This window comes from Cynocephalus volans, chromosome 11, assembly GCF_027409185.1.
Source record: "Cynocephalus volans isolate mCynVol1 chromosome 11, mCynVol1.pri, whole genome shotgun sequence".
Lineage (NCBI taxonomy): Eukaryota > Metazoa > Chordata > Mammalia > Dermoptera > Cynocephalidae > Cynocephalus > Cynocephalus volans.
Genome location: NC_084470.1, coordinates 49,457,046 through 49,472,088, shown reverse-complemented (window position 1 = coordinate 49,472,088; position 15,043 = coordinate 49,457,046). Strand labels below are relative to the sequence as shown.

Genomic DNA, 15,043 nt, shown 5'->3' with positions numbered 1-15,043 from the left:
CAGGAAGTAGGAGATGGAGTGCATGTAACAGTGTAAAGCAGCGACAGGGTGAAAGGAAGACTACTGGCTGGACTCAGAACAGTGGCCACCAGGGCCTCCTCTGGGACAGGAAAGCCAAACTGGCTGCCAGAAAGTTGGGACTTGGCTGGTTTCACTGGGTGGGGCATCATCACCCCCAGGGTGGCTGTGAGGGTGCCCAATGCCCAGCTCCAGCCTGGAGAGCCAAATTCAGCTGCCAGGGTCTAAGGCCCCTCCCCATGGCACTTATGTTCACCATCTTCCAACTGGGGTCTGGGTGAGGTGGGGGGAAGGAATGCTCAAAGAGTGGGGGTTCTCTTTCTCCCCAGCACCCCCTTCTTTCCCTCAGGTGGTTCCTTTCTTCCCCAGGAGCCCCTTTTCTCCACAAAGTATGCTCTCTGACCCCCTAAGCCCTCCTACCCACAGATGTCCCCTTTACTCTGGGGAAGCCACTTCCACCATCTCTAGGAGTGGGGACCCCCCACCCCATGTGCTCTCCCTTTTCCTGGAAGCCTCCTTCTCTTCCCTGAGAGCTCACTCCCTCTGCTCCGAGCCCCCTTTCTCCTCTAGTATCCCCTTGTCTCCCGTGTGCCCCCTCCTCTCCCTGGTGTCCCTCTGTCCCCACTGGGCTCCCCCATGCACCCTCCCTCATGCCTCCCTCTTCTCTCCCCTGATTTCCCTTCTCTTCCTGTGCTTTTTTCCTCTCTCTCACTTTCTCTCCCCAGACACCCCCTCTTCCTCCACACCCCTCTCTCCCCTGGGTCCCCTTCTCTCCCTTGGGTCCCCTCCTTGCCCTGGGGCACTCTCCTCCGTCTCCAGACACTCCCTTCTCTCTCCCAGTGCCCCCTCCTTTCCCTGGGCACCTCTTTCTCTCCTTCCTCCTTGGGTACCTGTGAAGGGCCCCTGAGGTGACCTTGCCCGACTTCCAGGAAATGGGGAGGGGCACTGCCTGCTGGAACGGGGTGGGGGGGTGGGGAGCAGGGCCTGGGGGGGCTGGCACACAGACTCTGTGGGTGACAGAGATCTCTACCATGTACACAATCTGCCACTTTCTTCCACTCGGGCTGCCCTGCCACTGTCGCCCTTCCCCCCTCAGTGTTCTCACCTGTTGGGCTGCCTGCTGCCTCCCCCATTTCTGTTACCCTGCTGCTGTGTGACCCTGAGCCCTGGCACTCTATGGTCTACACCTTTGACTCAGAACAACCTCCCCCTCTCCCTATCAGTCCCTTGGAGCCCCCTCCCTGCCCAGGCCTACCTGCTGGAAACTGCTAGGCGCCTTCGCCCTGCCTGTGGGCAGTGCTGGGCCTGGCACGGGGCCAGGCTCTGCCCCCCCCCTCCCCGCTGTAACTCAATCCCAGCTCCCGCCCTGCAGGACACACCCCACCTTTCAGCGCTCAGTGGGCTGGGCATCCAAACTCAGTGAATCAGTTAGTCAGCCAACAAATATTGGCCAAGCTGCCTGGGAGTCAGCACCCTCCCCAGGGCCACAGCAGAGTCTGTCAGGCCTCATTTCCTGGGTACCAGCGGCCACAGAGAGCAGGAGATGAAGGCCTGGACTGGGCTAAGGGGTGGGGTGTGGAATATATTGTGGTTTTCTTCTCTAGGAACCCAGAAGGGCCCCTGATCCCTCATGCGCTGAGTGGTGGGTTTCCCCAGGACTCAGAAGGCCAGGCCTCTCCAGCAAATTTAGGAGGAAGTAGGACCAAAGCCAGAGGTGGCAGGGTTAGGCTCTGTGAGACCCAGGCCACTTCAGGAGGTGGGGGAAGGTGGCAAGGGCTCCCTCTAGACATCTCTGCTGTCTCCCCACACCACCCCCAACCATCCAGTTTGGGCTCACTTTCTGGTATAGTCCTCCTCAGGGAGCCCTGATACCCATCGTGGGAGAGGCCAGTCCAGCCCTTGCAGGGAAGACACATCTCTCACACCTTGGGTTGCCACCCTTCCAAACTTTTCCTTCTGATTGTGGGGTGGAGGAAATGATGGAAATAGAGCCTTCTGGAAACCCCAGGGGCACAACCTCCCTTACCTTAGGCCACAGGCCTAGCCAGTGTGAGCGACCCCTTCAAGGACATGCAGCTAGAGCCTGCCCACTGGCTCCAAGACCCTTTTCCTGTGCTCAGTCTTCACCCCACAAAGGTCACTGTCACAGGGGTTGGGGGACTCCAAGAACTCTGGGCCAGCCTGTGCCCAGTAGGACCTACAGCCAGTGTGGACTGTGCTTAACAGACACAATTATGGGCCTCTGTGTGTGAAGGGCTGCCTGTGTCACGGGCACTTGGCTAGTCCCCGTGTGTGCCAGTTGCCTGTCTGACCACCTGTGTGTGCTTGTGTGACAGTGTGTGTTTGGCACTGCTTGTGCATACCTGTTTCCCCGTCTCCTTTTGTCCCTGTGCCCAGCAAAATTCTGTGTACTCACTTTTCCCGTTCTCTCCTCAGCCCACTGTTGGTCTTCATTCCCACGTCCCTCCAAAATGGCTCTTTCCTAGGCGGCCAGTGCCTCCTCTGGCCAAAGCTGGTGGTTGATATTCCGACCCCATCTTCTCTCACTCCATCTGTCTCTTTGGGGCCTCTAAATGTCAGAGGGCACAGAGATCAGGCCTCAGTTCCCGTCTCTTTTCTAGTTTCCTTCCAAGTTCCAGTCCCAAGGCTGTAAATATCTTTTTGTAAATACCATGGAAACGCTAGTGTCTCTCCTGACCCTTCTCCACTCGCGCTGCCCTGCCCCTTCCCAGCCTCAGTCTCCTTCATCTGACTGGTCGCATCTCTCCTGGCATGTCTAACCTCACACTTAACATCCATCTAGGGCCTCTCTCAGATCTACCTTCTCCCGGCCTCAGGAGCACGTTCAGCTTCAGCAAGAACATCCGGTGGGTAGCTCACGCCCCACACCTGGGAGTCGTCCTGGGTTTCTCTTTCCCATGCCCACAGTGCCAGGCGCGCCCACAGTGCCAGGCACTCCCGCCGCTCCAGGAGCACGAGCCTCCCTCTGTGTCTCTCCGCCCCCCGCCTCGACGGCTGTCCTCCCACTGAGTGAGGGATCGCTTTTTTCCAAAAATTTTTATTGTGGTAAAATACACTTAAACTTTACCATCTTACCCATTTTTAAGTGTACAGTGCTATCGCATTAAGTACATTCATACTGTTGTGCAGCCATCACCACTGCCCATTTCCAGAACTCTCTTCATCTTACGAAACTGAAACTCTGTACCCATTAAACACCAACTCCCCACCCCCTCACCTCCCAGTCCCTGAAAATAGAAAATAGGCAACTACCCTTCTATTTTGTCTCTATAATTTTGACAGAGAGGGAAGCCCCTCACCTCAGAATGTAACCGTAAATCAGATCTTCCAGCAGCTTCCCATAAAGCTCAAATAAAACCCATCTGCAAACAGAGCCTTCTAGAGCCGTCCATCCCTCTGCTGCATCTTCTATCACTCCCCTCATTGCTCACTCCATCCTAGCGACAACGATCTTCTTGTCCCTTGACAATGCCCAGCTCATTCTAGTCTCCAGACCTCTGCACGTGCCTGGAAGCTACTCCCCAGCAAGATCTGATCTTCCCTCAGCTGCTCCTTTTCTGCATTTAGGCCTCAACCAAAATGGCACCTCCCCTGAGGGCCTTTCCTGACCACTTTAGCTAAAGCAGTCTCCCTCCCCAGACACCTTCATCTTAGTGCGCTCAGAACCTGATAACCTTACCGACTGGGACCCTTGTTTAGTGTTTGTGTCCCCTTGCAGTCAAGGCCTTACTCACTGCTGAATTTCAGGGTCTAAAGTGGTGCCTGGTGGGCTGTAGTTGCTTAGCAAATGTTTGTTGACGTGTTCCTGTGGACTGCACCTGACCCAGTGGGGGGCGAGTGTGTGTGTGTGTGTCTGGACCCTTTGCTGGTCTTGGGCCTGAAGCCAGGTCCTGGAGTTGAATGAGAGCAGTGTTGAGTCTTCTCCATAGCTGGGTTCCAAACCTGCTCAAGCGCTCACTGTTTGAGCGACTTTGGAGGCGTTTTTCCTACTCTTTCTGAGCTGACGTTTGCTCCTCTGAGAAGCAGGGAGGTGTGGGGAGTGTTGATACCCCTCCACCCTCGTCGTGGGCAGGACATCCTACCTGGCACAATCCAGCCTCAGCAGCTTAGTGGGGGCATAAGGCCTCTCCAAGTTCCCTCCCCACAGAATTCTGAGTCTCTGGGACCCAGAAGATGCTGTCGGGACAGAATTGCCTTGTCCCAAAACAACCCCACCCTGTAACCTGTGATTATAGGTCCAGGAGAGATGGCAGGCAGGCCCCGGGGCCTGGGCTGAGACCAAGATAAGCAGACTGCCTTTTGTCTGGCCTGGACAATCTCTGCTCATGGCTGCCACACCCAGGGCACAGAAAGAGGACACTGAGGCCTAGGGCAGGCTCACAGGCAGCTGGGTAATACAAAAATCAGAGGATGGGCCGCCTAGCTTTTCCTCCTGCCCTTGACCAGTGCAAGAAGGGGGTCCCCTCCACCCCTCCCTGTTGGGCCATCCTCCCATGGACCCTCGCACCTCTCTTAAAGGGGGCCTGCTGGAGTCAGAATGGGGCTGAACAGGGCTTGCCTTGCTAGCATTGCCAGGTTGTGACCCCTCCTCTCCTGTCCCACTGACCTCTTCCCTTCCAGCCTCCCGCGATCCACCACCACCCTCACCCGGCAGGTTCCCAGAGCTTTGGTGCCACTTTGTTCCTATCCAGCTTATCTCTGAAGGCCCAGCCCACTTTGTGTCAATATTGACTCAGGCAACAGAGTGGCCCCAAGTGGGCCTCATCCCTCCAGACCCTGCCCCCAGGCTCCCTGGGCTCCCACTTCTTTGTCCCAGGCCTCCTCTGGGCCCCTCCCCGGGGGCCCCTTCCCAGCAGGTACAGCGCCTGGCAAGAGCGCAGACAGGGAGGGGAGCAGGAACTGCTGTCTCGGGTCCTGGAGCCCACTGCCTGGAGATGTCCTGGCCCGTTGCCCTGGAGGGGAGCAGCCGTGGGCCCACGTGGGCCCTCACTACTGACTGCAGGTCTGCCCTGGGCTGCAGGCCATGGGAGGTGCAGTGATATGGTCACCGGGTCATTGGGGCATGCATAGCCTGGGAGTGACTGGCCTGAGTGTGCTGTAGAAACCACCAGGCGCCTGAGGAGGTTAAGTTTGTCACCGTGCCTGCAGAGCCACCAGTCTGATCGGCTGTGTGGAGTGCTGGAGTCCCAAGTCAGACCAAAGACCAATCCTAGTCCCTTGCAAGTGGCTTGCCCACTGTGGCAGGGGTGTGTAGGTCCTGCCCAACAATACACCCAACCACAGCTTGGATCAGGATAGTCTCCAGCAGGGGCAGTGCAAGGCTGCGTTCTGTTGTGAGCAGTCGGCTATCCACTGTGCTCCCCATCTCAGGGTGAAAGCAGAGTGCTGTCAGCTAAGTAGAGCTCTTATCAGGCCTCCTCGTCACCTCTACCTTGGGAAAGGCTCCCACTGCCCATGTGTTTTCTTTCACTTTTCTGGATTTCCTGAATTTTTAGCAATGAACATGTATGACTGATCTTTCAGGTAAAACAACACATATCCTTTTCCTGAAAGCTCTTCCCACAGCTCCATACCTGGGCATCAGGCCTGGGACAGTTTGGAGGAATTGTACCTTTTCTCCACAGCCAGCCAGAGCAGGGAGTTCTCAGCTCTGGCCACATGTTTGAATCATCTGGGGCACTTGAAAATATGATGCAGATCCCCACCCTTAAAGATTTGAATTTACATGGTCTGGGGTGAGCTTGAGGGATCTGAATTTTTAAGAGCCCACGGTTGATTCTAACTGCAGCCAGAGCTGAGAGTCACTGAGCTAGGGGATGGAGCTGTAATGGAGGTTTGGGGTGGAAAACTCTGGGGCCATGTCCTCCTCCTGATTGCCTGAAGGTCTAGTCTATTCTAGGAGGTCAGCCTGGTGGCCATGCTAGTTGGTGGCTCCAGACCTTGAGCAGCCTGTTGATCCATGGCCAGCACTGGTACATGGATTTACCATGCAAGCATTCTGGGTTACTTTGGGGACTCTGCCACAAGCCCCAATGAACTCCTTCCACAAGTTCAACAGACTGTCAGCTAATGTGCCATTGTTCCCAGGCTGCCTTTTCCCAGCTACTCCTTCCCACCCTCCGTGGCTTCCTGCCCATTCCTTGGTCCTACAATACAGACAGATGCTATGTGCTCAAACTAGAAAGTATCAAAGGGGAAATCTCAGTATGTTCAAGTCCCAAATAAATGCCCTCTTGATGACCCATGTCCCCGTCCAACCTATTCAAGGGACCTGTGGACATTCACTAGGACACCTAGGCTTCACAGGCTGCCACATTCTCAGCCATTTTCTGTTTGCTTGCATGCAAAGGTAGTGAAGTGGGAGGGGCAGTGAGGCTGATGCCACAGAAGGCAAGAAAGAGAGAGCACAAAGGACATAGCCTAGGAGTCCAGTACCAGGGGAGGAAGCTAGAGTGACTTCTCTCTGGCTGGCCGGCTGCTCCACTGTGAAGAGAGAGTACCTAGGAGTACAGCACAGACTAGCTGTGGGGTATTTGGGGTTTAGTCTCTGGGTAAATATTGGGTCTCCTGGGCTGATATACATACTGTCCTGGGTCATTTGGGAGGAATACACATGCCTGGCAGAAACCTGTGTCCTGTGATAAGAGCAGAGACTGCAGAACTTTGTCTCATCAGCCTGATTTCTCATCCACAAAACAGGGATAAGACCTCTCTGATAGGATTGTTGACTCTGGTGTTGTTATCTGAATTAGGTATTGTGAAGAAGCTGAGTCCTGAGAGTGGTGAGGCCATGTCTCAGTCCCTGCTAGGAGTCCCTAGTAGAGACTTGCTGCCCCTCTCACCTTCACGTATGGAGGGGCTGGATTGAGGGCAATGTCTAGAGGGTGTCTCCATGAGAAAACTGTCGGGTATGTACATCCTTACTCTTTTTCTGATCCCTTGCCATGCTTTCTCTGGTAATCACGGCATCTCAGCTAGTGTACTCATGGGCTATGTGTTTCAGTACCACACACAATGCCTTAGGGGTGGGGTGGGGAGCTATAGTTCTCTCAGGCTGCATTTGGAAGCCTGTTTGGTAAGGCTGGAGTCTGTGTGGGAGGGTGGTGAGCCAGACCGCTCCTGTCTGGGGAGAGGAAACAAAGGGCCAAGCAGCTGTCACCTTTTGGGTAACAAGCAATTTAGAGAGGACGGTTTTCTAGTCTCCCCTTAGGGTCAAGGTCTGTGGATCCTGGGGTCCTGCAACCCCACTCCCATCCAGTCTTGCTGTACAGAAGTGGGGACACCAGGAGACCTAAGGTGCTGGCATGAGGCTGTGCAGCGGGCAGAGAATTGAGCAGTCGATCCAAAGAGAGCGCAGTTTCACGTTTATTTTTGGCAGGAAGGAAATCATTGCAAATGTCTTGATTGACAATACTTGTCCCTGGAAACGTGCACATTCCGCATGTAGTATTTCCCAAGTAATGCTGGATTATTTATCACATTCAAATGTCCAACAGAAATCCATGACCACCCAGACACCAGCATCTCCAATACTTGGGGGGTGTCAGTCTGCAGAGAAGCTCCTGGGAGGATGGAACAGGAACAGATGTGATCACATTTACAGTAAAATAGGAACAGAGGCAGCCAGCTGATTTTGCACAGGTAACTGCAAATACTTCAAGCCATCCACTCTTCTCAAACCCTGGCATGCCAGCTGTCCAGCACAGCACCTTTATAAGCAGAGGCACAAACGTCACGAGTGTTTGACCATAGGGCTGTGTGGTTCTGGATTTTATTAGAAATCATCTTTAAAATACAGGGTTGTAAAATGTTGCCAGGTTATAAACTTATAGATTTCTTTTTTATACCAAAAGTTCAAATGCTGCAACCATGACAAGTCAGTGTCATTAGGGCATCCTCATGTTCCCAAAGTCATCTCATCAAAATTGCACCATGTCAAAGGAGCTTCCTACCAACCATCAATGGTGCAAAAGGTGGTGTTCCTTTTTAGTATATAAATGCGGTTTACTAACAGCTAATGCATGAAACCACAGACCAAGACGTAGGATTCCAGAGCAAATGGAAGACAGAGCATTAACAATGTTAGGAGTGCCTGGACACCTCCACTCGAGGCCTGGCCAGAGATATCATAACATCATAGTGGGCTGGGGTCCATGAACCCTAGGTATCCTGTCCCAGATCTTCATGTAGAAAAGTTTTGTCCAGGAGATTACAATTTAACCTGGTACAGACAGGACCATGGAAACTCAGGAAGTCAGACTTCTCTTTTGGCTAAAGAGTTGGGGATATTTTGGTATCATGGGAAGTATATGGCACAGAGAAGTAGCTAACAGCTTTCATTAGGTATTAAAGCCCACAATTAATAAAAGGTAATAATTAAAAACAATACCCGTATTTACCTTAAAAAAAATAAACCCCAAACATTCATCTAATTTCTTGGCCTTATGTTAGAATTCTATTGCTTCATTTTCATGTAGATGATTAAAAAAATATATACTAGATAGAGATATTTTTGATTACGTAGATAAAGCAGAATCAAGGGTTAAAATAAAAATGGAATTTTGGAGTGTGGTCAAATAAGGTGCACAGATTCCAGAACCCTCAGAGTGCTGGCTGGCCCTCCCAAGGCATTCTGTGTCTGTGGTGGCAGGAACTGGGCTCCATCCCCAACAGCTCCGCACTGGCTTAGTGCAGTGGCGCTCAGTTTCAGGAACTACTAGGTGAAGGGTTTGGCTCAAGCCTGCCAAGTGTCTTCACTCCATCTGTCAGAAATGGAGCACTATTCCTAGGTTTGCTTCCCCTGAAATATTCTGGAATTTCAATTCTCTCTGCCCCTTCCTCCAAATAAGGCCCTGTGATGCCAACAAAGGGGGCAAGGATGAAGGTCTAAGGCTCTTATCAGGGCCTCATTCTGTATGGGTACCAACACATGACAGACACTTGACTGCAACATTCAAGACATTTAAGGCAGTGGGTTAATTTAATGACTGGTTTCCAAACAAAGGTTTATGGCATGTGCAGTTCTGCCATGTAACTGTCATTGTCTGTGGTAATGCCTAGCAAGGGGGGCTGTTTCCAGTTTACTTGGCATACAGATTACAGGGTTTGGAATACTCAGAATATTGGGAGACCTGGTTACCCTCCAAATACTTACTTCTCTTCTGAATGCACGGCAGTCCACAGACCAAAGTGCTGCTGGGAGGATGTGACTGACAGCTGGCTTCATTATTTTATGGATGAAAGCAAAAAAAGAAATTTTACTTTGACCCTCAATTTCCATTCTTGTGAGTGCCAGTCGCTCCCACCAGAACTCTGGCTGAGGCACAACCCACAGACTAAGGCAATGGTGCCAACACAAAGTGTTCTATAAAAGTATTTTTAAGAGCAATACTTCACAGACTATCTTGTTGTCAAACAAGGAACATGGCACTGCTCAACCTGGGAAAGGCTGCAAAGAGAGCCTGGGCTTAGAGGAGGGAGCCCTTCCTCTCCCTGGTTTGGGGTGATGAGTCCCATATCTAGACAGGCTTCCCTAACCCTGGGCTCAGAAATAGGCTGTGCTTCAAAGGAGAAGACCAAGAGATGGACTTGGGCCACATCAGCTTGCTGGATGGTTGAGGCCACAGATTCTCGAGAGAGAATGGTCAGCTTATCACAGCATCTGATGTTGACAGAAGTTTGAAATTAATGCCACACCTGTGTGGTGCTCTGACCCTTTTACTTTGTACTCTTCTGCATTCCCAGTGGCAAGTGCCAGGGAAGGGATACAATTGGTACAGTCTGCAATGGGGTGGGACACCTAAGTTTCTGACCCTGTCCAAGTTTGCAGCTTAGCAGTGAGCATATTCTGAGCATAGGCACAGTGGCAAAGAACAGTGTAACAGCCGCTGGTCAATTCCATTTGGTGGCAGCACGGTAGCAGCAAAGAAAATTCCCAAACAGCTCCACGTATATCCAGCTTTTGGAAAGGAAAGATTTAAAAGTCAATAAACAACTTTTTAAAAAATATATCCAAGGGTTTTAGGCTTTCTTATAACTGATCTACCAAAACCAACAACAAAACAACAAAAAACACAGAAGTATGGCAGTAGTGTGAAAGCAGAAATCACATGACATCACTTTTCAAGGGGAAAATGTGACCTCAAGACAAATTTGTCACCATCAGAAATAATATAAGGGAATCTATTGTTTTCTAAAGTGTTGAGTCACACAATTGCAGATACATTCCAAACTGGGTCAGAAATGAATAGAGACAACAAAGTCACAAAAACTCCGATCAGGAACCTGACCCTGCAGCATGCCACAGGTCGTCAGAGCAAAGTCACACCTGTTGGGAGACAGGCTCCTATAATTCACCCCCCTCCCGTGTCACCCCTGCCACACACACACGCACACGCACACGCACACGCACACGCACACACACACACACGCTACCAGGTTCTAGAAAACTGTCATTTTCATCTTAGAGTATTCAAGACAATAAAAGACTAAAAGATGTCTGGAAATATGTTGTGTAGAAAAATTAACTCTCAGCTTAAAATAACATTCAGAAAGGCACTTCATCCTGTACAAAAGAGATTCTGAGTTGGGTCAGCTGCTCCGAGCTGGGATAGAAGGGGGAAAGTTGTCTGCTTGGAGGGGAGGACAGTTGAAAGGAAGTCTGATAGATATCAAGCTTTTTTTTTCCCTCTGTGTTTTTTTTTTTTTTTTTTTTTTCTTTTTGGTATGTTTAAGAAAAGGAAATCCAGTAAAATGCATGTCCCTTTATGAAATCTGTTAAAAGAGTTCTTTTTAAAATAGTTGTTTCTGTTCTTAAAAAACAAAATAGGGAGGCATGGCCACATTTACCCTGTGGCCTGGAGCACAGAGTATCCTCACTTTCAGCTCCCAGGGAGCTGAGGCCAGGCAGGTCCCCTGAGGCCAGAGGTTCCAGAGTGCACAGGCAGAGGTGGGCAGAGGCCAGGGCTACCTATTGCAGAGCCTGTGCAGCATGCTGTACACGTCGTCCTCACGGCTCAGGCCCTCGAAGAAGGGGATGAGGTCCAGCAGCTCTGTGTCTGTCATGTCATCGAACCAGGACTGCACAGGCACCTGGAAGACAGAGCATGGAGAGGGCACAGAACTGTATCCAGGGCCAGGGGCTGCTCCTAACCTGACTGGGTCCCCATACTATTAAAATTTTCTTTGGTAAGGAGGACTGATATCTAGAAATCATCATCATCATCATTTTGTTTATTCCCCTGTCCCAACCAAGGTCAATCCAAAGCTACGTGGTCCATGAGATGGCTCAGGAAGGCAAAGTTAAGAGCACCCAGTTTGTGTGCATTTGCCTGTTTTGTTTTCCTCCCACAGAAAAGGTGGTCAGAGCACAGATTATATAACTAGACTTGCTACTTGCCAATTTCAAAAAGCTCTTTCTACTGCATCAAGTCAGCTCCTTGCACCTCAGAGCACTCGGAGCCAGAGGTTACATGCCAACCACCAACACCAGGAGCCACTTCTGGGGCACAGGAGGGCCTCCACTTAGGATCACTGTGCTATGCCACATGGCAAAGAGAAGTGTATAATTTCTTCCCATGCTCAGCAGTGATCAGTTAAAAATGGAAGTATACAATTTCAGGACATTGTGAAGCCATGGGCAAAGACAGAATTTCCCCTTAGTTTTAAGCAGAGCGGTGTGGAGAAATGGTAGTGAGTGGTAGCCAGTGGTGCAAAGAAGAGATTTAAAAAGAAATTTGAGGAAATCAAAAACGTTTAACAGTAACATTTTGGCCCTTTCACAAATCTAAAGACAGCTTAGAAACATACAAATTTATTATGTAATTTTGAAAAATAATGTAAGGATTAAGAAAAAATGACTACTCCTAGGGGAAGGGAAGAAAATGGGGAGAAGGCAGAAATGGACATAAGACTTCTCTAAATTTATTTCATTGGTAGTTTTGATATTAGAACCATGTACATATGTTATATAATTCAAACAAAATTAAACACTAAGAAGTAATAAAAAATAAAACTAAGTGTATATAAAGTTGGTGATTATCCACAATAGAGAATTATTTCAAGTGATTCTAAAACAGTGTTCTGTGTATATCTCTCCAAAAAACCCTAAACTCCATTCAATTGTTTTATTATTAGTAATAATATTAGTACTGCTACCTTGAAATTATTAAACATAAGAACATATACTATGGAAGAAATCAAACATGTAATTATGTTAATATGTTTAAGAATCAAAAGTTTCAGCATAAGAGAAAGAGATATAGATACAAAAACAATGAAGTTAAATAAAGTTTAAATAAAAACTTAATGTTGAATTGAAAAAACCAATATGAATTTGTGATTTAGTTTTCTTTCTAAAAAATATGTATTTTTTTAGCTCTGGCCTGTAGATGGGGTTAGAAGTAAAGGACATCCCAATGGCAATGAAAGCCCATCCAAGTTGTTGTCTCTAAATAACATTTCCACTAATAGGAACAAGCTCCATTAAACAATGGCAGATTTCAGGGCAGAAAAGAAATGTTCAAGACAAGCCTGGAATGTCTTATACCAGAAAGCAAGGAAGCTATCAAAAACCGTTGTTATTTGAAGGAGTCTCCACTGGCCAAAGGTGAAAATTTGAGTGTCCAAATAAATATAGATTGGACTGGAACAATAAAAAAATCAATAAATTCATAATGATACTAAAGAATATTCATTGGCTACTTTGGAGTTTGCTGAAGGACCAACTCATTAGTCTGAAAATTACAGAATTAGGGATAAAGAACAAAGACGTTTCCCTGCTTTCCCTATTCAAACATTCAAACTGTATTTTAGGGTAATCAAGCAGTAGATGAGGGCAAGTTCTATTTTTTTTAGTAGAAGAATTCCGGCCAATAGATGCAGAAAGAATGATAAAATCTAGAAATCGCCATTCTGCAGTTCCTAATGAAATAGTGGATATAGACAGTGATCACCACCAACTACTGAAATTATGAGGTAAATAGCTAATGGGGAACTTTATAATCAGGCTAACAACATCTGAACCCAATGATCAATTTTACATCTTTAAAAGTAGGACAACTTGACATTATATGCCTTCTGATATGATATCATAGTAAGTACACAGTACCACCTATAATGTATTCTTGCCAAAAAAAAAAAAAAGTGAACCTGAATCTAATCAAGTAGTAGAGATGTAGTTACTTGTTTAAAGGACATAGGAGGCTAGAAAAACATATTAAACACCACAAGGCAGTAACTAGACAAACCCAGAATTTAAGAAATTTCTATAAGACAAATAACCAGGTTTCTTCCGCAAATAAACGGCATAGAATAAAAAGGGGGAGGGAAAAGAGAAGTGTTAAGATTACAAAAGAGACGTATTAACCAAAACAATGCATGAAACTTGTTTGGATCCTGATTCAAACAATCCAAATGTAAGAAAACATTTCAAGATGATAGGGACAAGAGGAACACAGTTTGGATATTAGATATTAGTAAGAAACAGTTCTGTCAGATGTGATAACGGAACTGTGATTGTATTAAAAAGTAATCCTTACCTATCAGAGACATATTACTAAATGTAATATGGTGAATTTGATTTACTCATTAAAGTGAATATATTTAAATACATTTTGAGTGTTTATTCAAATAATGATTATACACTAACTGAATCTAGTTTAAACTCATATTTTGTTGTAAGTGGAGCTACAGAGTTCTGGACTCAAGGAAAGGAATTTTGTAGGCTTCTGTTGAGTCTGAGAAGCCTGTGCTGGGGAGGAAGCATCCTCTCCTGGGAAACTTGCCTGAGCTGAGGGACTGGAGTGGCAGCTACGGCTACGGAGTCAGCACAGTCACCAGCAGGCCTGGCTGATCTCTTTCCCCTGGAGATGTCGGGCAGGAGGTGGAAGAGCATCTTCTTGCTCTCAGACTTGTGCTGTACCTGGTGAGTAGGCACCGGGAGATGCCACACTCTAGGGAGTTTTATTTAGGAAATGGTTCCAGTGTGTGCTTTTTAGACATCATTATGAAGTAGTGAAGCCTTACCTGAGGACCTTATTGAGGTGTTTAATTCATTCCTGTTTAAGAAATGCTTGTACTTCTACAGAAGAGGTCACCCAGGCCTCCTGAGTCTACAGGGGTCATGAAGCCCCGGGCGGCAGCCAGCTACTTGAGGATAACGACAGACAGAACCCTTCTCAGCAACAACACTAAGAATGCTTATTGAGCACTTACTAGTCTCAAGCACTGTTCTATGTGTTTTTCACGTATTGCCACACTGAATCTTTCAACAATCCTATGAGATCAACATTCCTATAATTCCCATTTGACAGATGAAGCAACTGAAGCTCAGTGAGGTTATATCACTTGAGGTTAAATCACAATGTCATGCAACTGCTTAGTGGCAGAGTTGGAATTCCACCAAGGAAAAGAGCCAGAGACCTTGTTGTGTAGGTGCTCATACGTGGTCCTTGCCTGGCAAGACAGAACACTCAAGCAGAGCCCCACCTTCTCTTCCTTTGCAGCTACTTACTGCATTCTCAGGATGGAAGATGTATGAAGCAGGAGAATTGTCGACAATGATCACTTTGCTTAGCTCTCGACCAAGGCGGCTCAGGTCCTTCACATAGTTCCCACGATGGAAAACACACGATTCTCTGAAGAGCCGAGCCCGGAACACACCCCAGCGGTCTAGGAGGTCAGCCACAGGGTCTGCATACTGGAAAGGAGGTGTTGCAATGAAGGCTGGCTGCCTCAAACAGCCCAGAAACCCTGACCTACAGCAGCAAGATCCAGATTACTTTTTTTATAACTGGATAACCAGATATGTTTTAGGATCCTGGTTATTTTCTTCTCCCTATATGTAAGACAGTACTCAATTCTTCCGTTTCTCTCATGTACAACCCATCAGACATTATCATCAGTTTCATCTCCAAAAATATCCTAGATCCACCTCTCAATTTGTTTTGCCATTTTCCTAGTCCAGCCCTCTAATCTCTGGCCTGGGATGGCTGTGTGAGCCTCC

The 15,043-nt window shown here is 48.2% G+C and overlaps 1 protein-coding gene and 1 long non-coding RNA gene across 3 annotated transcripts in view; one reads left to right on the top strand and one right to left on the bottom strand.

The window, feature by feature from the left end:
* The window catches only part of LOC134391022 (uncharacterized), a 44,849-nt gene that overhangs the window by 834 nt on the left and 28,972 nt on the right, over positions 1-15,043 (top strand). The gene's annotated exons all lie outside the window — the stretch shown is intronic.
* The window catches only part of CTDSPL (CTD small phosphatase like), a 111,879-nt gene continuing 104,220 nt past the window's right edge, over positions 7,385-15,043 (bottom strand). For both annotated transcript variants that reach the window (XM_063113833.1, XM_063113834.1), the window contains 2 exons: positions 14,552-14,737; positions 7,385-11,130 (listed from right to left, as the gene is read on the bottom strand). In XM_063113833.1, the coding sequence (XP_062969903.1) occupies positions 11,005-11,130; positions 14,552-14,737 (312 nt within the window). In that variant the 3' untranslated portion in view covers positions 7,385-11,004. The remainder of the gene's footprint in view (positions 11,131-14,551; positions 14,738-15,043) is intronic.